This window comes from Bacillus rossius, chromosome 13 (assembly GCF_032445375.1).
Source record: "Bacillus rossius redtenbacheri isolate Brsri chromosome 13, Brsri_v3, whole genome shotgun sequence".
Classification (NCBI taxonomy): domain Eukaryota; kingdom Metazoa; phylum Arthropoda; class Insecta; order Phasmatodea; family Bacillidae; genus Bacillus; species Bacillus rossius.
In genome coordinates, this window is record NC_086340.1 from 15,195,704 (window position 1) to 15,221,897 (window position 26,194).

At 34.4% G+C, this 26,194-nt stretch overlaps 1 protein-coding gene across 9 annotated transcripts in view; it reads right to left on the reverse strand.

Annotated features, from left to right (window-relative positions):
* Positions 1-26,194, reverse strand: part of LOC134538265 (titin) — a 358,395-nt gene that overhangs the window by 290,355 nt on the left and 41,846 nt on the right. For all 9 annotated transcript variants that reach the window (XM_063379416.1, XM_063379425.1, XM_063379423.1 and 6 more), the window contains exons 2-14: positions 24,199-24,232; positions 22,047-22,204; positions 20,217-20,369; positions 16,888-17,048; positions 15,377-15,607; positions 14,734-14,878; positions 13,095-13,167; positions 12,034-12,364; positions 10,085-10,231; positions 8,157-8,392; positions 5,831-6,060; positions 4,041-4,184; positions 3,160-3,417 (exon numbers count right to left, since the gene is read on the reverse strand). In XM_063379416.1, coding sequence (XP_063235486.1) covers positions 3,160-3,417; positions 4,041-4,184; positions 5,831-6,060; positions 8,157-8,392; positions 10,085-10,231; positions 12,034-12,364; positions 13,095-13,167; positions 14,734-14,878; positions 15,377-15,607; positions 16,888-17,048; positions 20,217-20,369; positions 22,047-22,204; positions 24,199-24,232 — 2,301 coding nt within the window. The remainder of the gene's footprint in view (positions 1-3,159; positions 3,418-4,040; positions 4,185-5,830; positions 6,061-8,156; positions 8,393-10,084; positions 10,232-12,033; positions 12,365-13,094; positions 13,168-14,733; positions 14,879-15,376; positions 15,608-16,887; positions 17,049-20,216; positions 20,370-22,046; positions 22,205-24,198; positions 24,233-26,194) is intronic.

The window sequence follows — 26,194 nt, forward strand, 5'->3', positions numbered from 1 at the left end:
CAACCAAACATTCAATAACATGCGGAGAATAAGTTACATATCTACAGAAAAACTTCACAAATTTTCAATAATTTCTTCACCAATGAAATAAGTTTAGTCATCACAGTGCTGCTTAGTAGCTAATGAGTATTTATTTTTTTGTGTTACAGATATAACTGTGCAGATAAAATAATTCATTTTAATAGAAGATCACAATAAAAGTTTTACTGATGATTAGGCCCTACCAATATTTTAATTTTAATTATAATAAATAAGGATTAATAGATCAATTTTAATAGCATTTAGGTAATCCATTAAGTTCAAATGAAACAATTCATGGTTTTTATTAAGAATTTTTTTAAATTTTGAGGAATGTAAAAACTTACATTTAACATGAACTAATAATGACCAATGGAAAATATATAAATCAAAATATGTTTTTATTAATTACTTTCCAATAGTTTAACTTTTTTATTTTTTAACCATCCACATAATAAATTATATTTTTTAATTGATTTTAATCTAAAATTTACTTTAAAGGATTGTAAATCACATTGTCAAATAGGTAAGAATATTTTAAGTATACTAATTTGGCACACACAAAATATAAAATACAAGGAAAAGTCAATAAATAAGTCACAAAAGATAGTAAAAAAATAACTTACTATGATAATCACTTCAAAACTATTTTTATTTCTCAACATAGGTCATCTCCACTAATATTCAGACAACAATCCCATCGTATCATCAGCTCACAGATACCAGTTGCATAAAATTACTAAGGTTGATGTCTTAAGACACCCACAATAGGACATGCTGCTTTTCTATAGTACACTCATCGAGCACCATTGACATTTTGAAACTGAATGAGGCCTGTGTACGAAAATATCTAGTTAATATGAAATTAATATCAAGACGCTGGATGATGCTACCGACTTGTTAACATTATTTAAAAATACTTGCAAATAATTTAAAAAGGCTTGTGTAAATATCACATTTATAGTTTCAATCGATTTGAATACAACTATCAAAATATATTTGAATACGAATATTAAATTTTAATAGTAAGAAAAGGAAAAATATTTCTTACAGCCTTTTTCTATGACAGTATGAAAGTCATATATTAACAAATACTAATGCATTGTTTTGAGCAATGGCAGTAAATGTGTCACATTAACATAAAAAAAAACTACTTTCGAATTTTTCATTTTTTTATTGTAAACTTTTAGTTGTTTTTCAAAATTTAAATAAATTTGTCGATTACAGAATACCCCACAGTCTGAACTTTACCCATTCTGGTGTTAACTGAGAATATATAAAATTAAACTCTGGGTGGTTACTTCAGACCCATTAATATATCTGAACTGTGTACTTAATTACATTGTAGAACAATGACTTTTAAACTCAATGTTTATACCGTTTATAGTAACACAAGGTGATATGCAACAGTTTCACTACTCTTAGAATAAAACTGAATACAGTAGAGTCTCGACAACCAAATATTATGTGGACCGTGGATAAGCAAATTCTCAGATATAATAAGAAAATCTGCTGGCCTTGTGTTGTCATTTTTTTAGGGTGAAGTTTTTCCATCTTTTCTTCAGTGTGGATTCTTTCACATCACATCATGATTTGCCTAACCTGTAATTGGCATCTTTGAGATTGATTTTCTATAGGCTTTTGACAACAGTTAGAAATTTTCTAGGTCCTCTTTTCTGGTAATGGTGCTTTAGGTCGGCTACGATAGTAGGGCTGATCGGTTAGTCGAAGCTCTGTTAATAGTTAATTTAATTTTTCTACTTTCTTTTTTTAAGTGCAAGTATTTGAATTTCAATTGAAAATTTTAAACATTGGCACAGGTCTAACTTTCAGACGTATCATTTTTACTTGTGACTTTCTAAATGACTTTCCCTCATACCAAATGCAGTGATTAAAAATAGTCAAAACAAAGGTTGGCCAATATAATATGCATAGCTTGGCTAATCGTGAATTCTACTTTTTTTTTTCATTTTGAAATGTAAGTATTTGAAATTGAATTGAACAGGAATACTGAACTATTCATTTTGATATACAAAATTTTAAACATTGGCACAGGTCTAACTTTCAGACGTATCATTTTTACTTGTGACTTTCTAAATGACTTTCCCTCGTACCAAATGCAGTGATTAAAAAAAGTAAAAAAAAAAAAAAGGTTGGCTAATATAATATGCATCAATGGTTAGTGAAAGCTTGGCTAGTCGTGAATACTACAATTTTTTTATTTTTTTATTTTGAATTGTAAGTATTTGAAATTGAATTGAACAGGAACACTGAACTATTCATTTTGATATTCAAAATTATTAAACATTGGCACAGGCCTAACTTTCAGACGTATCATTTTTACTTGTGACTTTCTAAATGACTTTCCCTCGTACCAAATGCAGTGATTAATAATATTCACAAAAAAAAGGTTGATCAATATAATATGCATCAATGGTTAGTCAAAGCTTGGCCAAACGTGAATACTACAATTTTTTTATTTTTTTATTTTGAATTGTAAGTATTTGAAATTGAATTGAACAGGAACACTGAACTATTCATTTTGATATTCAAAATTATTAAACATTGGCACAGGCCTAACTTTCAGACGTATCATATTTACTTGTGACTTTCTAAATGACTTTCCCTCGTACCAAATGCCATGATTAAAAATAGTCAAAAAAAAAAGTTGGCCAATATAATATGCATCAATGGTTAGTCAAAGCTTGGCTAATCGTGAATTCTACTTTTTATTTTTCATTTTGAATTGTAAGTATTTAAAATTGAATTGAACAGGAATACTGAACTATTCATTTTTATATTCAAAATTATTAAACATTGGCACAGGCCTAACTTTCAGACGTATCATTTTTTTTACTTGTGACTTTCTAAATGACTTTCCCTCGTACCAAATGCAGGGATTAAAAATAGTCAAAAAAAAAGGTTGGCCAATATAATATGCATCATTGGTTAGTCAAAGCTACTGTTTTTTTCTACTGTTTCCCCCTCCCTCTCGCCCTAACCCCATTTTGAAGTATAAGTATTTGAAATTGAATTGAACAGGAATACAGAATTATTCATTTTGATGATCTAAATTTTAAATGTTTGCACAGATCTAACATATGAACATGCGACTCTCTAAACGACAGCGACGCGACTCACTTGCTGTGATGGGTTTTCCGTCCTTGTACCACTCCACTCTCATGGTCGGGTCACTGACCGGGGTGAGCTGCGCCTCGAAGTGGGCGTTGCGCCCTTCCTGCAGCTCGCCCAAGTCGCGGAGCGGCCGGATGAACTGGGGTCGCTGGGACGCGGACTCCTCCACGCTCTCGGTGCGCTGGTACCGGGAGTAGTCCTCCAGCTGCTGGATGTACTGGAGGCTGTCCGGGTGCTGGCTCGTCTGCTCTATGCCGGTGCGAGCTGGGGGGGACACACACCAGGGACGCGCGGTTCGTGAGAGCGACCGCAACGCGACGGAGGTTCGGCTCAGAGCCTCGCCTAGCCATTTGTGATAGTGAGGAAAGATGATGTGTGCGATGCTCGCTTAAACTTCGTGCACATAATATATTGCCATCATATAATAAATGAATTCACATGATTAATCACACACATTTTTCAAAGAGATGGATTCTGAACATAAAAATCTAGAACCAATTGTATCACATCAGTAACTGCACGAGTACTAAGCTTAAATTCTTAAAAAAAAAAAAAAATCCTGATTTTCTTAGAGGGGTCTACAGCCTAGTCATGAACGACTGCTCCACGGACATAGAGCTTGTCATTGGATAGAACCGTTTCAAGGTTTTTCTTTTTTTATGCCTGAAATGCTGTAGTTGAATACATTTATAAATACAAATAATCATTACAGTATGTAAAATAAATAATATAAATAAATCTGTAACGTTGTTGCGGTACAATATCGTTCACAAATATTGTACTTGCTGATCCCTAATTTTTTTATGAAGTAATGTTGTGTCCAAAATATGTACGGCTACAAGCACTGCACATGTCCCCGTCCAGAATGAATGAAAAGTTGAACTCACCGGTAACACTAAGAAGAGCTTGAGACTCGACTGAGCCGGAATGGCTTGTCACCTGGCAGACGTACTCTCCACTATCTTCTAGAACTATGCTGATAAGATCCAGTGCTATGAAGCCAAAACGAAAGGTCGTCGTAGCACGGGAACCTTTGAAAAAAAGAAAGTATCCTCTCTCGTACTTGTTGATGCATGGTCGTGATTTCTTCAACTCCAAGAACCATCTGACAGTCGATATCAACACACACTAACACACGGTCATATAGTTAGGCACCAATTTGCACTACAAAGCTTTAACCATTATGATATTCAAATGACCTGCACTCTATGCCCACTGATTGTGACGTAGGTAAAGCTTTACTGTATTTACTGGAATTCATGAAACCATTCCATTAGGATTGGAAAAATTCACAAACTTAAAAGAAAAATTCAGATTAGCATTGGTCTTCTTAAAAAAAAATCATAACGGAAATGTACCAGTGGAATGTGAAATGTAACTTGCTAGAAAACATAAAATACTGAACTAAAATGAAAACTCACAGTGGGCCTGTGCGAAGCTTCGACTGAGCAAATCAACTGAAGCTCTTTTTATATTCTATTTGACTTTGCCAGGAAATTCGCTATTCGTTTTATCTGAAGCTTCCTTTATGATGCAAAACTACACGTCAGATGTGAAGCTTCGCATTTGTTGCAAAGCTTTAAAACACTGGAAGCTTACAATTTTGCTCATTAAAATATATATATATTTTTTTGTATGTGTTTTGCATGACTAAAGTTGGTTACTTAAGAAATCAAAAGAAGGAGCTCCGCTTGCTTTTATGAATGCTCAATATTAATATCTTGCGTTTTCATTTAATAATTTTATTGAATGATGTTATGTATATATGGCCCAATTTGTTAATTCCTTACCTAGTTAAAAAATTACAAGATTATTTATTTTACTTCAAACCTGTATTATATGCAATAAGTGTAATAAAGCTTCGCCATGAACAGCATTCACAATTTGATTCGACTTCACGAAAATTTTACAATTTGATTTGATATTAGCTTCGCATTAAAAAAAAACTAGTATTCACACAGGCTTAACTGACAGTAAAGATAAACTCTGAGTGAACTAAAAATGTTGGCAGTGCAGTGCTGCTACATGGTGGCCATGGTCAACAGCTGGTTTCCACAAAATAAAAAATCTGAACTCTAGCAGCTCTACATAATGTGCCGATTCATAGAATGTCACATAACAGACCTTTCACTCTAGCTGAAATTCAAATAAATTGTGTAGTTTCAATTAGTGATAGGGCAATAAGGATAAAAACCAATACCCATCCTTTTTTTTTTCTCCCCCCCCCCCCCCAAGAAAACCAATAACTGATACAAAATAGATTCAATACAGTTTGTAAATAATAACAGTGAAAATCTCCAGAAATTAAAAAAAGTATTTAAATTAATTAAATTTGAAAGTTATAAGTCATTACCTAAATAACACTCTTCATTAAAAGAATTTTTGATAGATGACCAAGAAAAAAGCATTTTATAGCTTAAATTTTGTGCATAATAAACAAGCACATCATTCAAGTATTGCATTATATTACAGAAAATTTGGAGTAAAAGATGCCTACGGAACTACAAACTGGTAAACAAAAAAGATGGGTGACACCTGAACGGATTAAACTGAACTTTCTTCGTGTGCATCGGAAATCCCGAAAACTGGGAATATCGGAAGATGGAGATACTACTAAAAACGATTGCAGTGGTACATCGCTAGTTACGCTCGCATGGAAATAAAGACCACTACTCACTCGCTTCAAGGGGTCTGCCATTGACAAACCATTGCACTTGCATGGTTGGGTCCCCAACCGGTTCGATTCGGGCCTCGAAGTGAACCCTGTTGCCTTCCACCTGCTGGATGTTGTGCAGGGGTATGATGAACTGCGGAGGGGGGTAAATGCGGTCCTCCTCCGCCTGCGGTACATGGGGCTTGGCTCGCTCCACGTGGCGCAGGTATATTACCTCTGGGCCGGGAGCTAGCCTGCAACAGGCACGTGCGTGCCCCACGTCAACTTTACGGCACGGGAGAGCCCCGAAGAGCTCGACCCCCACGGGCGGGTACCGGACCCCAACTTCTGAGCGGGGCACCGTAACTCTGACCACCCCTTCCTCAATATAATAGACTAGCTGCAGTACCCGGCGTTGCCCGGGCTAAACACAAGGAGCTTTATCGTCTGTGAGTTAAAGCAAACTGGATAGCGCTATATGACAAGTGTGTTGGACATAGAAATGACACACAATTACTGCTTGTATGTTTATGACCTATGGTTTTTTGTTTACCCATGGCGATCGGTTATTTATTATTTATTATTAATTATAAATTATTAAGATCATTAATCGAAATAAAAACTATCCTATCTCTAAAGTTGGAAAAAATTACACATAAATGCCAATTTTCATCAAAATCGGTTGACTTGGTGAAGAGTTCACTGGAAACAAACATCAGGACACTGGATTTATATATATTAAGATGGAACGAGACAAAATGTCTGTATACTAATGAATAAAGACAAGATTTTATGGTTTTACTTTCAGGCCAATTTTGTATTTAAAACAGGGGATTTCTGTGTTTTTGGTTTTATATTTTATCAAATGTCTTTATTTAAAAAAGACAATTTTACTGAACATATTACAGCAGATTACTGAATAAACACTTAAATGTTCTGTGATAATAATTTCTCAAAAAAAATTTTGTCTTTATGATTGATACACGATGCACAGTTACAATATGTATAATGTTGCATAACAAGCATGTCTAGCTATTCAGAACAGTTAAAATAAATCTGTTAAGTGTTTTTTGTGTGTTAAAAATGTACTAACATTGCAATGTAATAATAATAACAGTTTCAGGATTAAAAAGAAGTAAACTTTATTGAAATTGTTGCCTAAAATGTGGTACAAACTTCATGCTAAATAAATTACTTTCATTAAATTTAATATATAAAAGATTACTTATTTGTCATAAGTGTACAGTTTTTATTTAAAATGCTGCTTCTTTGGGGTTACTTGCCCCTGTGCAAAACTAACTCTGAACGTAATTTATTTTCCAAAATAATGTACACTATTTATTTTTATTGCAATCAGTCATAAAGTACAAATTCTTGGAAAATTTTGGAATATAAAAGTTTGATTTTTTGTAAATTAAATTATGATAAATAATAAACAATTATAATAAATATAAAATATTAAAGTCTGGTCTGGAAACTAAGGTTAGAATGGTCCCCCTCAGTGGCACGTATTTTCCTATTTTGCCTGTACAGATTTTTTACTGACGAAAGCTATAATGGCTGATTCAAATGAATGCAGATTTTAAACAGTACACCTATGCACGTACCCAGCTCAGAACGGAAGGGAGGGGGGTAGTTTTCAGAATTCAACTTTCTTCATAATAATAAATAAATAAAAATTAAAATTGAAGAACATCCCAAGGTTGTAGTTCTTATGACTTCTCAAAGATGACTCAGTGTCTCTGTTTTGAAATTAAATTCTTTCAAAATGTTGAAATACCAACAACCAACCTGTTTATATTCATTTTTCAAAAAAAAAATTTGTGTGTGTGTGTGTATATATAAAATAAGCCTGGACGAAGCTTCTGCTTATTGAATCAAATCTAAGCTCGTTTTAGTAATTCATTTGACTTCAACAGGAAATTTTCTGTTCATTGTAATTGAAGCTTCGAACGTGATGTGAAGCTTAATGTCTGAAGTAAAGCTTCATGTTTGTGATGAAGATAATATCTACTTTAATCAATGCAAAAAAAATTATTTTATGCATGGTTATATTTTTTATCATTTCTATTGAACTGTGTTAAATATAATGGGCCCAGAATTGTTTGATAATAACAACATACATTACAAAATGTTAAATTATTATGTTCTACTTCATTCCAGTTTAGTACAGCCATGCTGAGAAAATATATTCGCAATCTGATTTCACTTCATTTAAAAATTTTCAACATTCAATTTTATATTTGCTTCTCGTTGAATTCGCCTGATACACCACTCTGAAAGGGCTGCTGCAACCCCCTCGCCTTCCGATCCCTGGGCACGTCCACAAAGCCACGGCAGCGAGACTCACTCGGGCTCGATAACTTTGGTCGGCCGCGGCAGGGTGAGCCGCCACGGTTGGGGAGCCGACTCTTTGGGAGTCTCCACAAAGAGTCTCGCCCTGGTGGCAGTGGAGCCTGCGACATTTTGAGCGGTGCACTGATACCAGGCCGCATCCGACGCCTTGGCTCGCGGGATATCGAGCGTCGAGGCTCCACTGTCGGTCGTGATGCGCACGTCGGGACCGGACACGATCGGTGCGCCATCCTGCGGACACGCGTGCCGCCGAACCACCCGTCAGCGAACACACTCCTCATGTCAAGTTGTATGTCACACCACACAAAATCCCGTAAAGCTGGACTCGTGACGATCCGTCGTGTCTTTCACTCGTCCGTCTGCCATCTATCTGTCCGTCAACAAGCCGAGTGAGCCACGATCATCCGCACGTCCATCATAATATTTTCTACTTGGATGCTGCCGACAACTATCAAGGCTTATATTTTTTAAGGAAATTAATCTCGTAAGGGTTTACCAGCATGATAAGCATGCTTGCTAAGCACTTACAAATGATAAAACAATATCCGAAATACGTATTTATTTGACTATATTTTCGAATTACTGTGCACTATAAAATACTTTTGTTTATACATATTTGTTTCAAATATCAAATTTAAAACTTGTTCTTAAGCAAGTTAAAATCATAATACAGAAGGAGCTTGGTAAATAAACAAACTAAAACAACTATTCAGAAATTTTTCGGGACAACTGATTAGCGGTATGTCACATGATTGACGGACGGATGGACGGGTGACGGACGGATGAGTTGGATCATTGTTGAATCCAGCTTAACATAAACCAAGTTGGTTAAAAAAACAGGGAAAAACAAGGGAATTTAAATTAAAAGTCACAGGAAATACCTGGATTTCCCAAGGAACTAAACAAGTGGACATGGGCTTTGTTAAGCAGGGAATTGTGATAACCAAGACAAAGTAATGGAAACATAGTACATACTACACAAATGACATTCTTGTGTAATTTAAAACCAATAAAGTATCCTAAATACTGTGTCAGAATATATTACAAAAAAAAATTTAATCAACTTGCCAGTCATGAGCATCAATGATTACTTACTCTCTAACACCACATTTTGCAGTATGCTGTTATTTTTATTTTATTTATTTATTTATTTATTTATTTAAAATTGTGAAATGCCCACCGACAGTCGTTAGACTTTGGTGGTGGGCAGGATAATGAATTATATTTTGAAATAAACAATAAACTACCTTCAAAACTATTTTATGCAATCTATTATCACTTCACTGTTTACAAACTAACAAAGAGGAAATTACGAAGTGTTTGTAATTAAGATGTTCAATTTGAACGCGACAAATTATTTGCTGTTTTTGACTAATTTCCATATGGAAAAATACAAGATGTGAAAAATTTCACAATTTCCCTAGGAAATGTTTACCAGGAGAATTTTGTACCTACTATTCAAATGAAGCAAAACCCAAATCCTAGAAAAATAAAGTTTTGTTAGCAATTTTTTCTGGAAAAAAAATAGCTTCTGATTTTGTAAAAAAAAAAAAATTAGGAGCAATAGTTTGAAAATAAAAAAATATCCTATCCTGTTACCATTGCCCAATATAAATAAAATTGCAATTACATTACATTATTTTATTTTTGACCATTGACTCATAGATTCAGATTCGAGGGGTAAATGTGAGGTACTCTTTGGGATCTGAATTCAAGATTCTGAAACCGAAAAAAAAAAAAAAAAAAAAAGGGACCGGACCAATCACTAATAAAACTGAGTGCGATCAAGTCCAAAGAAGCCTCGTACATCACTGGGATGCACGCTATCTTCCTATCAGTTCAAAACCAGACACACGCTCGCAGCATGAAGAACGCACGGCACGGCACGGCACGGGGTCCCGAGTCCAGGAGCGGCAAACTCACCTTCTGCCATATGATTCGTGGGACAGGGGTGCCAACAGCTCTAGCGTGGAGAACCACTGGCTCCCCTTCCTTCACGTTCACTGTGGTGAATCGTTCCACAAATTTGGGGGCTATCACTTGCTCCTTCTCAATCACATTCAAGTTGCACTGGAATGAAGAAGAAAAATATACATATAAGTAAATATTTTTTTTTTTTTTTACATTTCTTCAGTATGTCTTAGAACAACTTAAAACTAAAAAAAAAAAAAAAAAAAAAAAAATTACAAATCATAAGAAGCATATGTAATACCATAAAATACTAAAACTACATATGATAAAAATGAAGTAATACAGAAATAAACTACTTTTTATTTATAAGACATAGAACCCCTGCTGTTCATTGATATCTACGCTAAATGATTGTGAACAGTCTTTTATGTCATACCCTTGATGAAAATGCATGGTTAAGATAGGTACAACTGGACTGTGAAAAATTATATATAATTCAGCAGAAGCTTAGCTATAAATTTAATCTGGAGGTGGATAACAATAAGTAAAGTTTAAATTTGTAATTTGTTTATACTATGACCATTCATATCTACAGAGATATTTAAGTTATTTATTTTTGTGAACAGTTTATACTTATTCATAAGAAAAAAATAACTAGGCTACTTCAAACTTTTAATGTGCTATTTAATCAAAGCTAGTTATAAGGATAGGACGATCACACTCTATGATACTTGCCTTACATACACCTCTGGGCTTATCGGATAATGATTGGCGGGTTGTCCGCAGAATAAACTACGTAAAATTTCCTAACTATTCCCTGTTTATCAGACAAGAATTTTCCTTTTTTCCATAATTAATTTTTTTTTAGGATTTGAAGTAAAGATTCCAAAAGATAAATATCGTAAACAAAGAAGGGCAAAATGCATTTCTACGCCATTTGCATATCTTACCTACACAGCAACTAGTTTCAGTATAACATGAAATAAAAACATGTGTTACATTTAACTCATTGGCAGACAAAGGAATTTTTTGGGGCAGGGAGCATTTTTTTTAAAATAAAAAAATAGAAAGAACTTAAAAACGTCAACACATGTTACATATTATTAACACTAACACACTGACATATGGGCCTACAGTAGTAGCCATATGCAACATGGCTTCTCACACATTTAATATGCTGTCTTCAATGTTGTTTTGCCAATTTCTTCATAACTTGCAGGAGGGGAAATATCCCACCTATCCCCTATGCATCCGCCACTGATGAAACTGTTCTTCACTTGTTGATGAATCAAAATTTATGCAAGACAAACCAAAACTTTGGCACACAAGTGGCAGCACTCATGTTTCAGTAAATTATTTAACTATTCTATGAGCAAAGTTTTTTCTTTGATTCATTAGCAGTATGGCTCAAGTTCCCTGAATTTTCCCTGGCTTGCAGAATAAAAAAAAATTCTCAGACTTTTTCCCTGTTTTCTAGCTCTGTTGACACCCTAATTTAAATGATGCAATTAACAGTAAGAAGGAATGAAATGTACTGAAGCAGGGCCGGTGCAAGGTAAATAATTGGCGCCCTAGGCAAAAAACCTTAATGCCCCCTCCCCCCCCCCCCCCCACCGCCCGGACACCCCAAAAAAATTGTCCTTGCCTCAAAAAATACATCACGTAAGCCTAACATTTTGTCAACAATCAAATGTAAGCAGGCTTATGTTTTTTTTTTTACTTTTTTACTTATTTCAAATCATAAACAGGTCACCGTGGACTTTAAATAATTACTTAAATCAATATAAACATTCCAAACTGTTACAAAAATCCATTTTCATCTAGTTTCAATAATCGTTAAACATGTTATATCAGCTGTTAGTTTCGTGCTGCGCCGCCCCCAGCTACTTGGCGCCCTAGGCGGTTGCCTAGTTCGCCTGTATGGACGCGCCGGCCCTGTACCGAAGACAAGGTTCGCTCACCTGGAAAGAAGTTTCTCCCGTTTTGTTGCGCGCGACGCAGGTGACCACGCCGTTGTCGAATCGGTTGACGTTGGTGATCATGAGGGCGTGGTTCCCGGACTCGTTGACGAGGATCTTGTGGGTGGCGTCGTTGGCCACCGGCTGGCCGTTGATGTACCAGGTGACGTCCGGGTAGGGGCGGCCGGTGACGCGGCAGTCGAACCGCGTCATCTTGCCCTCGGTGACCTCGCGGTCGGCGGGCACGCGCACGAAGTTGGGAGCCAGCGTCTTCCCGTCGGCGGAATCTACGGTGGTCGAGCTCTCTACTCGCGTGGACTTCAAACTTGACTCCCTAACAACAAACAACATTTATTTACATATTGCTGAAGTTGTGCATTGATTGAAAAAAAAATAGATTTAAATTATTTTTACAGGAAAACTACGTTCAGTACATTTTTTCCTGATTTTCTTACAAACTTGAACCATTTATAAATATTAATTAGGGCTGTTCCGATCACTCCTTTTCCAACACCAATTCCTGATGCCACTACAATATGCCGATACCACCACCGATACCTTATACTACAATCAACATTTATAGTTACTGGCCCCAGGTAATGAAACATTTTCTACAAATATGTTCAAGAATGTAATATTATTAACAAAAACATTAAAATTAAAACCAAATAAACATTACAAGCATAGTTTCAAAATGTCTGCATTAAAATTATTGAATTAATATATACGTACTAACTAAGAAACCAAACTGTAAAGTACCTAAATACTGTGCCAAGTTGAAGTAAAGATATAATATAGTAATAAAAAATTATTATTCAAAATATTTTCAACAATACTAGAGTAAATTAAAAGAGTATTTATAGTATAAAAAGAACAGTTACAGTAAAGAATCAATTTTAAATTATAAAAACAAAAATTTTACAATTCTAAACTCAAACAGCACTAAGTTTCAGTGTTATGGAGATCAGGCAAGGGAATTTGTATGATTCAACATAGAAAAAAAATTTGTTCTGTTACCTGATTACCCAAATGCAAATGTTATTATTGCTGCAGGTAGCACATACCTCTGGGTGTCGAAGTAATTGTCTTGGATCTGAGAGGGCTCAACGGCTAAGTATGCAGACGACACAACACAGCCTGCAACACAGAATATATGTCCGTGACAACCCCACCCTAGAAGAAGTACCTAGCAAATCCAGAAACTAAATTGTTTACACACTTTAATGATTTTTGACGTGACAACGTCTAATAAATCGATGAACGCCGGCAGCACGCACGAAAAAGGATGACTCATTGTCCCGTTCCGCTCATTGTCCTGTTCCGCTCATTGTACGCTTGCGCCGCATCTATCTCTCTTCCACTCGATTGGAACAACCATCGATTTGACTTTTTCGAGGCACATTAAACTTGAAACACTCCCATTCGTTTCCTACTTTTCCTATCATCGTCCTATCCTTAACAGAATAACACAGATTGGAACAAGTTAAATAGCAAACATGTATAAAAGTTATAGTTAAAATAATCTCTTCATTAAAGTAATAAACATATTTGAATTAATGAGTGCAAATAAAAGTAAATTTATCAATTAAATTGTAGATTTCTTTTCACTCCTTCTATGTATAAAAGTTATAGTTAAAATAATCTGTTCGTTAAAGTAATAAACATATTTGAATTAATGAGTGCAAATAAAAGTAAATTTATCAATTAAATTGTAGATTTCATTTCACTCCTTTGTATCCATACAAAATAGTGATAATTCAATAAAAATTATTCAATTAATTTTATTCATAAAAGTATTCAATCATTTCATTAATGTTTTGTTATGACGTTGTCACGTTAAAATATCGTCCGTAAACAGACTTTACAGACAACCAATTTTTATTTAACTATCTAACATTGCCTATGCACTATGCATGCAAACATACAACAACTTTAAAACAAAAGCTTAAAAAAAAGTGCAATAGGAGGTAAACCCACACTAGAGACATACTATTATTTTTATCCTGAGACTGTTTGAATAATTTACTATATTGTATAAAACAATTTGTCAATACATCATACATGATTACGTAATTTCTGGGTTTTTTTTTCCAGCTAAATATGTTCATATTAATTACTGTCAAGTGCCGAAATATATTCCTACAGTAAAGTTGCAGTTCCACACCTGCCTGGCAGGTTATTACTAAAGGATGAAGTTATTAATTTATATTCATGGCAAATAATCTGTCAGGCATTGTAGATATGTTGAATGAAAAACATGCTGAAGGCTTGGCTTTGCTTCCCCATTTCAATTTATTGTATATTTACATCATTGTGATTAAGTATTTTTAATCCAGAACATTTTCTACCTGTGTTCCACTAAATAAGCTTTGCAGCTTGTGTTTTGTAGCAATTTTTTTTTGTCTTGCTATAAAAATTGTCAGACAAATATTTACAATTCAAGTTTTTTTTTTTCTGATAAATGCACAAGAAATCATTTTCTGAGTTTCAAAAGCTGGTAAATGCCTAGAAATATACTTATATTATAGAAAAATTAAAAGTCTAACAACAGTGAAGCCGAGCATTGCAAAGTTTAAAATTAATATTGGAAAAGTAAACATTTTAGTATGCAAATGTTTCGCAGTGCGCAAATTCTCAAATTAGCACCACTTGTATTAAAATCTTTAAAATGAGTATTGAGCACCAAAGAAGCCACACACTCACCTTGTGGGTTTTCAGCGAGTAATGTGTAGTGGCCAGAATCTTCCGAATTCACTGCCACAACTTTTAAGGAAGCTATCTGATTCGAGTAGGAAGTATTGTATTTCTGGGAGTTGACTATCCTCTGACCATTTCTGAACCAGGTCATCTGAAATCATGATGAGACATGCTGTATGTACAACTTTACACAGAGATATTTCCCCCCATAGCTGTAAATGATAATTTTTTTTTATTAAAATCATTTTCGTATTGTTCTGTACGGCATCACACATCAAAACAAAATCACAAACCTTCATTTACTTGGCAATTCCATTCCTAAACTGAAAAACTGAAAAACTTTATTGTAAAATTTCTGAAGTAAAATTAAGTCAGCATTTATAACAGAAAGCAATATTTTTATCGGCAAAAACTATATTTATTAAGTCATACGACAAATTATCTCCATGAGCGTATTCACAATAATAGAAACAGTACATTTTAAGATAATATTAAGATAATATTCAGGACTAGCCAGGATTTCATTTCGTAGTGGATATTTTTTTTTGCATTGCTTACCCAAAAATTTATTTAAAGAACGTGTGAGATTAGACTTTGACCATGCGCTCAAGGTTTAAAAAAAAAAAAAAAAAACCTATCAGACACTCACCCTTGGCTTAGGATTTCCAGAAATCTTTGCCTGGAATGTGGCATCGGAACCTTCGACGAGCTTCGTGTTCCGGGGCTTCTGGCCGACTTGGGGCGCAGCGATCGGTCCCAGCGACCGGTCGACCGTGGTCGAGATGCGTATGTCCATCTCCGACGTGTAGCGGCGGGTCAGTGATTCCCGGAATTCCACCTCGCGTAGCAGACGGTATTCGAAAGTGTCCACCTTAAAGTCCTGCACGACACGGTTATATACATTGTGTGAATGCCGGGAACATACTAGTGTACATACTACATACATACTACTACACACTATGAACATACTACTACTACATACTAGTAATACTACAGATACATGCAGAGCTTAACATAAAGGTTTGTTAATGGGGAGGGGGGTTTTTTTTTTTACATGATGCCCTCTAAAATAAACAGTATACTCCAGATAGTTCAGCATGTTTGGGACTTTTTAGGTGCCAAAATTCCAGAACATTGGGCAATTTCTCCCGCTATCGCAAAACGCTAAGTCATAGAGCACACGCATCTTTAAGATGGTGTTTGGCAGCAAATAATGATTAGTATGAACAAAATAATAAACATATTAAACAAAAACAGGTAACATCTAAATAATTTATTGTAAATTTTAAAGGCTTTTGTGTACATGCCGTAATCTAAGAATACCCCCAATTATAAAAGTCAAGGTTCTAAGAGAAATAATTATTAACTCACTAAGTTCCTTTCCTTGCACTAAATCACAACAAAAAAAAAAAAATCTAATTTCCCCCCCCCCCCCCCAAATATCTACAGTATTAAAAATGCTTAACTAATGTTTAACGTCATTAATAATGCTTATATTTAATATAAAAAAACATTGAATCTAAAAGCTGTAATTTTAAACATTTTTTTTTTCAATAAAACAATTTTTTCAAATTAAAAATTTTTCTCAACTTTTATACAAAACAATTGCTAAACATTTATTTTATCCTGAATTCCCCATTGCTAGAGACCTGCAAAATTCGCGGTTTCGATGGCCTTCAGGATAGACTGCACATACCCCTGTACACTCGGGCAAATAACGCAAGTTCATTGGCTGCCGACTTGTAAGTCGTCTCAGCTGGTTTGTCTGTGATTCGATCCTTCTTTGGTTGAGGGTTTTATAACTGGTTGAGATTCGTCCAGATGAACAGTAAGCCAATAGCAAAATTATCTAAGAGGTATATGTGTTTGAATTCTAGCCTATCACTGAATGAATCTGCGAATTTTGCAGGTCTCTACCCATTGCTATCGGTCATAAGATGAGCCCTGATTTTATGGGTGGTCTTTGACCAAAAAAAAAACTCTTGTCTTATTTTCTGTTGAATATAAAAAAAAATACAAATTAAAAAACTGTAATGAGCAACCCGAAACTGCGGAACGCTCTCAACTAATCCTGGGCCAAGCAGAGCGCTTCTGACTACCACTCGTGGGAATATCGTGAAAGTATTTTCCAGCCCCAACCGAGAGGAAAGAGGCGCTCACCTCCTCGACTGTGTGGCCGTTGGCGTAGGTGACCTGGTCCGTGTGCTTCTGCACGCTCTGGAAGGTCTGCGTGCCCGACACGTTCTGCTGCGTGGACTGGAACTGCGAGGAGTAGTCCCTGGTGAAGCCGCCCTGCGGCTGCTGCGGGATCTGGCCGAAACCTGCCGGGGAGGGACATCGCCGGGATGCTCGTGAGCGTGCGCTGAGTAGGTGGCGACATCGCATGAGCGCCAGGGACGGACGCGGCCAAGCAAGCGCGGCTCCAGAAGGGGGGGCGCTGGGGGGCGACAGCCCCTCCCGAAGACCAATATTATTGATCTGTGCATGTTTATGTTTACTTGAATATTTAATTTCGTATGTTAAAACTTTTATCTCATCAAAAGTTGCATGGAGCTACTAAGGTTCTGTATCTGAAAACCTGTAATTTGTAAATAATATTCCAAGGCCAATATCTGACCACTTTCATTTTTTGCAACTACGACCTTTCTTTTTGCAATAGCCCCTCCGGAAAAGTCATCCTGAAGCCGCCATTGTAGCCAAGGGGGACGGTCCGTGGGTTCCGACACTTTTATCCCAGGATTCTGAGGTCTGATTTCCCAGCCATGTCGGTTAATCCGTTTTCGTGCTGCTATCAATTTGAAATGGCTATCACTTAAAAAAACTTGTCACCACATTCCTCTTGAATGTTAATCAGGATAGGTCAGCTGCATTAAAAATATCGAAAATCATTTCAAAAGCTGGTTCGGAATGGCCAGATTAAAATGTAGCCAACTTGACATAACCAACCATTTTTTACTAGGCTCGTTTAAAATTTTTTTTCAGTACGAGGCATGTCGAATTATATCCTAGCTAATGTCAGAGACAGTCACCTATAGAAGTTTCTGACAAAATTAAATATCAGAGAGGTTAATAATATTTAAGTGCTATAGCCAAGAAAAAGGTACTACTGAATTGGGTAACAAGATTTACTGCTTCAAAGAAATTACACAGCTGTAAAGAGTCACCCAAACGATTGAAATTATTGTCGAGCCCCTTCCCCCCCCCCCCCCCCCCCCCCCCCCCCATTTCCTGAAGTAGAATTTTTCGAACACAACAAATAAAAAATAAATCTAAAGATTTATAGTTACTTAGTCCATGATCTGAAAAATTAGCCTAAAATTAAGGTTTCCAATTAAATTAATTAGCAATAGAATAGTAATTTTTGCCCTTCTGTATGGGTAATTACAAAGCATAAAAAGTTTTTGTCCCTCAACAGACCTCGGAGATTTTGTTCCCCCCATCACCAGGCTGAAAGCCCTGATTTTAACCACTTATAGAACTTTTAACCACTATTTGATAACACTTAGCAAATTTCTCTTGCTAAAATTTGGAATGAAACATGAAATCCAGGAGAGCTATCAACGAAAGTTAAAAAAAAAAATCTTTTGAATAAAAGTAATACGAAGTAAAATTAAATAAACAACATGGCGTATGGGATCAAACCTGACACTAAACCAATGATATGAAAAAATTTAATCAACCAACTTAGGAGGTTGAAGCAGAGCCCTTATTAAGGGTTGATATCCTTCAAGAGCCAACACATTCTGGGTGACGGTCTTAAACGCACCTAACACTAACAGAATATCTAGAGTCTTGATAAATGAGTTAATCGCCTGTAATGGTCTATTAATTGTTCTGGAGACGTATATATGTTGAATGAGCCAATGTGTTCACAGTATGAAATGATATGACACTAAGCTTCTTGATTTTTTTTTTCATATCATACTAAGATTACAACTTTATACGGAATGAGATGACTCTCCTCATCATACAAGCATTTAACATCAGAATTTACTAAAATTAAACATAGATTATTATAAACAATAAACATGAAAAAAGTGTGTGCGTGGAGTCCACGCGCTACAGAAGTGAAACTTCTTGCTTATTAGATATAGATAGAGTTAAAATTATATAATTTTTTTTAATTGAAAAAAAAAATAATAATTGAGAATAGTAAGGATGCAAACGCGGCTCCAGAAGGGGGGGTGGGGGGTGGGGGCGATAGCCCCTCCCGAGACCAATTTTATTGATTAGTGTATATTTATGTTTACTTAAATATTTAATATCATATGTTAAAACTTTTATCTCATCAAAAGTTGCATGTAGATACTAAGGTTCTGTATTTGAAACCTGTAATTTGTAAATAATATTCCAAGGCCAATATCTGACAACTTTCATTTTTTGCAACTACAACCTTTCTTTGCGCGATAGCCCCTCCCGAAAAGTCATCCTGAAGCCGCCATTGTAAGGATGTAGGTATGATCTCAAGTGAAAAAATATATAATAAAAGAAATATAATAGTATCAATAGTTAGCTGTTAAGAAAATTGAGGAGAAGACAAACACAAGCATCACTGCCGAGACATTTCTACCTCTCTCTCCTGCCGTGACCCCTTCTGGCCATTACAACTAGCAGATAGCAAGCTATGCAACATGCATATTCCCTCCTCCTTTTAAACCGTCTTCCCATTCGACCGCTAGCTCATGCGTTGAGTGGTGGAGTGGCATCGCCGCTGATGCACTCTCCTCCTCTACCGGTTCCCCCACCACGCACCTGACTATTACTAGGGACCGGAAAAATTCACGGTTTTGATGGCCTTCAGTACAGACTGCACATTCCCCTGTACACCCGGGCAAATAACGCAAGTTCATTGGCTGCCGACTTGTAAGTCGTCTCGGCTGGTTCGTCTGTGATTCGATCCTTCTTTGCTTGAGGGTTTATAACTGGTTGAGATTCGTCCAGATGAACAGTAAGCCAATAGCAAAATCATCTAAGAGGTACATGTATTTGAATTTTAGCCTATCGCTGAATGAATCCGCGAATTTTTCCGGTCTCTAGCTATTACTCTCATGCGATCGGAATTTTCGTGACGCTCGAAAATTGTAGCCCCCTCAGCAAAGAAGTTTCACTTTAAAAAAAAAAAATTATGCTGTAAACAGGCGGACTGTTCACAACAGTTTGGGGGGGAGGGGAAGAGAAACTGGAACGAGGGAACTTTACTTAAATACTAATTTTTATTTAATTATATTTACATTTATTCAAGTTACATGTTATAATTTATATATTTATTTCTCAGTTAGTATACATTTACAAATGTTTAGAATTGTCAAAATACCGCATGTAATTTGAAGTGACTAGATGCACTCACATACAAGCTCGCTTTCGTGAGTGCTAAATTTCCTGGTTAATCAAGTGAATATTGTTAACAAAGTGTAAAAAAATGGGAAATATATTATTATTGTTATTATTATTATTTTATTATTATTATTATTATCATAATTGAGACCCACCTTCTGGCTGGATGTACACGGAGCATATAGCCTCGCCGTACTGGTTCCGGGCCATGCAGGTGTACTCCCCCTCGTCCCCGGGACCAATCGTGTTGATCAAGAGAGTGACTTTGCCGGTCTGTTCTTCGTACTTCATCTTGTACTTGTTCGACTCTGCACAAACATAACAACATCACCTTACATCATTCATACCATACCTACATCAGGGTTACCACACTCTTACTTCAGTCAATTTGCCCTGTTCATCCCATCCCAACTAAAAATTATCCCTGTTTTACCAGGTAATAGATTTATTTTAACAAACATTCACATTTTTATCAAAACACATTTCAACAAACATAAATAACAATTTTTTTTTATCAAACTTTGAAATGATATATTACTGATTCTGATCAGGCAAACGACTACAGAAATTTGACTGTGCTTCAAATTAATACAGATTTGTTTGTATCAATTACGTTTAATTAATGTCGGTAGGAATCAGATAAGGAGTATCACCGTCATGCTAATTTATGATTAAAGTACATACCAGTTTTAAGACATTAAGTTACTATGTAGTATGAAAAAATTACTGATACTGTTTTGTATCTAATTTATTGTTAATTTCCCCGAGTTTTCCAGGTTCTGAAGACACCTTTGCCCTATATTACAGACTTTCCCTGTCTGCGGAAACACTGTATATGATTTTAGCATTTACTAGCAGCAACGTTTACTGATTTTAATGGAATTTTAATAAACTAAAAATAATCAAACCTGATGTCAAATCTATGCAATCATGCAATCAGGAATTTGTTATTTAATTTTTATTCCCATTACTATTTATTAATGGATTTTCCTGTAAATTTATTTTGATAAGCCTCTTGCATTTGTTTTTGGTCACAAATGTTGTATCATATACCTAGAAAAGATTATTTTCAAGCTTTAAAAGTGATACAAGTAAAATAACTACAAACACTTGTGTGACGTTTTACCACTATTTCATAATAGTTAGTAAATATCTGATGAGAAAATTTGGGACAAATCGTAACATGTAAAAGTGCTATCCTGGTAAATCTACAGGAAAAGGCCATAAACAAAAGTATTGACAAGAAAATGAAATAGGCTACTTATTATTCAACATGGCACGTGAGACTGTGCCTTGAATTTTGGATCTTGGATACAAAAACAACTTCAAATGGATGCAATATTTTTCATATTAAGGAAGTTATAACAATTTTTAATTTTTACCCCACAGTATGATTTTGCTCACTAAACCAACTCAAACCTGATTGTCCATCTCTACATTTTATGTATCAGTCTAAAAGTAAATTTGTGAAGAAAAAAATGCAATTATCATGTCTGTAAAAAGTTATTATGCCAAATTATGCAGGTATGATGTAAGTGCAAAATTTTATTCGCAAGGCTTTGTGAAAATGGTTGCAGACCAAAAAAAATTTTTTTTTGAAGTTGGTTTTATGGATAAGCCTGACTTACATTCATCATTTCATTGCATAGTATCTAAGTAATACATTGGAAAACTTGTAGACTTCTTAAGTGTTTTTTTTTTATGAAATTAGATAAAGGTATAATTTTTTTTACACAATTAGACATTAAAGTCCTGTTTTTAATATTTTGGATACCTACCCAAAAGGAAAGTTAAAAGGATTCCCAAATTACATTTTTCGAAGTATAGTAACTTCATCTCTATGCCATAAATTATAAAAAAAATACTTAATAACTTTTGAATCAAAATAATAATAAAAAAACTTGTCCAAGAGAAATAATATTGAAGTCAATAAGTAGTCAGTTTAAATTACTTTTAATCTGGATATACATAGATATAATATTTACCATGAAGAGGAGCTCCCTTTCTGGTCCACGAAACTGTAGGTTTCGGATTTCCTTTGACTTTGCCCTCAAAGAGGGCATCGCCACCCTGTGCAAAGCGGGCATTTCGGAAAATCTGTTCGAATTCGGGAGGGGAGATGTCTCCGGGTCTACCTCCAAACCTGCAATACACACAGACACAAAACATTAAAACTATACCTAAAACCAAAATTCCTAACTTAATTAGGTGCATAAATATAATGATGATTTAATGATTTATCACCATCTACAAAAAAATTTGCATACAAAATCGGTAATCGACAAAATAACTTCAATTTTTTTCTGCACGTATATATATATTTTTTCCTTTCTCTGCTTATGACAAAATATTACATGATAAGAAAAAATATTTGTGTGTGAGAATATTTCATCTCATACAAGTTATGAGAAACAAAATTTTAGGTATTACCATTAAAAGAATAAGTGACAGTTTGTTTTGCTCTAGCTCTCTCTCTTGTAAATCTTACATTTGACTATATTATATCTCATACACCATCAACCATATAATAGTTTAAGAACTATATTTAAGTTGGACAAATATCATGTTAAATATTTAAAAAATTTCTAGTAAATATTTCTAATAGTTTTAGAATTAAGTGACAAGTGATTTCCACTTCTGTTGAACAAATAATGGAAAAAACAAACACACACACATATATACATTTCATTAATAAAACATTAAAAATGTTTGGTTCTTATGGAATTAGATATATGCCCAAAATATTTTAACGGTTAATTATAGGCTACAAAATGTATACTTGCTTATATGTGTTAATGATTTTTAGCTAACCACAATAAGTAGGGACAAGAAAAAATTTGTGGATTCAATGACCTCTAGGATAGACTTCGCGATCCTGTATGTACTCGGGAAAATTACACCAGCTCATTGGCCACCGACTCGTAACACCTGTTAACCGAGATGCTTGTGATTCAAAACATCTTTCATTGAGGGTTATTCACTGACTCGAACACTCAAAGTCCTTCAGACAAACAGTGATCCAATCACTGAAGCAGAAAAAAGTTAAAAGTATTTTGATTCTAGCCTATCGCGCAATGAAACAGCTAATTTTACCGGTCTCTAATATTAAGCCAAAGTCAAATCAACTAAGTGTGCTATACATTCTTATTCATCCCATTTAGGCCAAACTTAACAGTGACCACCAACAAAATGATGTAACCAGAATCATGGGTTACATTCCAACACCTAAGCAAATATTTCCAAGCGATGGTAAAAGAATCTATAATTTGCAGACTCTGCTAAAAACGACGCATTTTGTGAACTTTATAGGTCTCCCATAAACGCTTGAAAAGTCTACGTTGCTTCACATCAGACTTTAAAAAGGTATATAAGCCTACTAGCTTCCCCAATTAGTATGAGAGCCTTTGAAAAATTATTAAAACTTTCTCAGACCATTTTGTGATTTTTCCATGGATAAGATGCCAGCCAAAACATAATGCATCTTTATGCAATCACATAAAATTCCTTGTTTGTTCCTGGGAAAACTGGTTCCCCAGCCAGGTTTATATAACAAGAAGTTGGTCAGCCTGCCTGCTACGGGACTTATAAGGCATGTAAAATTCCAGAAAATTGTCCCACGCGTAAAACAGCTACTAACAGTACTTTCCTGTATTTCTCATGTCGCTTTGAACAACATTATGAATAATCTTTTGGTATTTAATTTAATTAGAACTTCGTGGATCTCTATTGAAAATTTAACATTTCATTGCAAAAATAATTAAAAATTTACATATATTTAAACAACCTAACTCAAACCAACAAAAATAAAGCATAAAATTTGAACTTTTTTCCCTTGTCAAAAAAATATCACAACTTTAAAAGCAAATATATTTTAAAATGAAAGAATGACACTTTAACTAAAGAGACATTGAGCATGATAACATGCCAGATCATTTAAAATGTAACTAGGTACTCTACATGATCAATAAATAATAATTGTCTGCCTAAACTGTCAATTCAGACTTGTTTCATAACCTTCCAAATATTATGAGATTGCAATATTGTGTAGTATAGTCATAAATTAATATTGATTAAGGACATATGAATTATTAATGCTTTCTAAACTATTTTAGAGAAATTACGATCTCTCATACTTACATGGGCTGAGACTGTACCACATATCCTCCTTGTACTGTAAATAAAAGAAAAAAACACATTTTAATAAAGGTGTTACGACTTAACATTTTACCACTTAATTTCTACAGATATGCCTAATTGTTTTTTGCAGGCCCAATACTACAAAAAATCATCTAAGTACATATAATTTCACAAATACTACCACAGTAAAATTCAAATTTTATCAATGAGATTGATATTTTTCTATTAATTAAACAAGATCATTGATATGAGTAAGGAATGTAGTAGTAATAACAAACAAATTTAATAAAATTTTAAAAAATTTTTCTCTGTATTGCAATGATAAGTAGGTAGGTACTCTTTTAAAGGTGTGACCCACTCATAAATTAATATAGACAACACACAGTTTTAAATTTGTTTGCTTTTAAAATTACCAATAGGTACTTATGGAGCTTATCCCAGTGTAGATAATTACCTATTACAATTTACGTTTAACACTAAACCTTGTAGACTTTTTGAGTGGTTTAACTTTCATTAAAATAATATATACATGCAAACATTTGGCATAATTAGCTGCCAAAGCTAACTTGTAGACTTTTTGAATGGTTTAACTTTCATAAAAAATAAAATAAAATAAACACACAAACATTTGGCATAATTAGCTGCCAATGCTACTTTTTTTTGCTGTACAAGTAAGGGGAATTAAATGTATTACAAAGAATGAAACTTTGTAGGTTTAAAGGCAATGCTACTGGCTACTTCATGATAATGTGTGAACTTTTTCAGAAAAATTATTTAATTTCGCCTAGCCTTTCAAAATTCTCAAAATTGTGACGATTTTGACAGATAAGTAAATCAATGAAACCCATGAAATTAAAAACAATATATACATGTTTCATATTATTTCCATAAATAAAAAAGTTACATTTTTGAGACATGCCAACAAGGAAAACTAAGTGTATTAGTGAAATGATCTTTTAAGGTTTAAAATCAATGGTAATGGATATTCATGAAACATACCAACAGTACCTTTAAGAAAAATATTTTAGCTTTAATTAGAAGTGAACATTTTTCAAATTTTTAAAAATTTGGACAATTAAGTAAAGTGTAAAGATAAATAGATTACTTTGAGATATATTCCATTTGAATTATAACCCAATTTGTAGCATTGAAATTAAATGTTTTTTAATCTATGTAGTTACATGTAGTAGGTACCTACTGTTGAACTATTTATGTGTTAAAAAAAATATTTAAAATGTTACTTTCACAGATATTTATGCAATATATATATATGCAAATTTAGCAAAATTAGTTTATTTGAAAAGTCTACAAGTTTAACTTTTATACATGAAAATATTAAATAATGAGCTAAAAATGTACAAACACACTGTAATTAGCATGAATTATAAAGATACAAAATCAGTATCTAAATCATTAGACTGAACTGTTTGACTGTGTTAATTCGTTGGTACTTTAAGTTGTTTAAAAGACATCAAATTTTGTGGTTGCTACTGCTATTTAAAACCAAACATGCTAATTAACACCATCATCACACAAACACAATCTGATTGGTTAAAATTTTCACCATTAAGGGAAACCCATCACATAAAATTGCAGACAACCTAATTCTAAAAACTTTTCGCCGTAACCAGTGGTCTTATAAACCTGCAATGAAATATTTCACGGTAACTTAAATTTTAAATAAAAATTATGTTGGTACCCAGGAGGGCGGAGGGTGGTGAATATGTGAATACATCTCATCCCCTTATGTGGGAAAAAGAAAAAAAAATCTTAATTATCAGGTGAAGGCAGTAAGTTACTTTGGGTGATGCAAGGCCATGTGTTACAACACCTGCAATTTCAACTGTGTGAGAAGCCACATCACACCAATGGATACTTCTGTGGGTCCTAAATGTTAGTGTGTTAGTTTCAATAGCAATGTAAGTTTTTTTAAATCACATCATTCAAATTTTAAGTTGTTTTTTTTTTGACACCTTAGCTCTCAGTATAAGACATT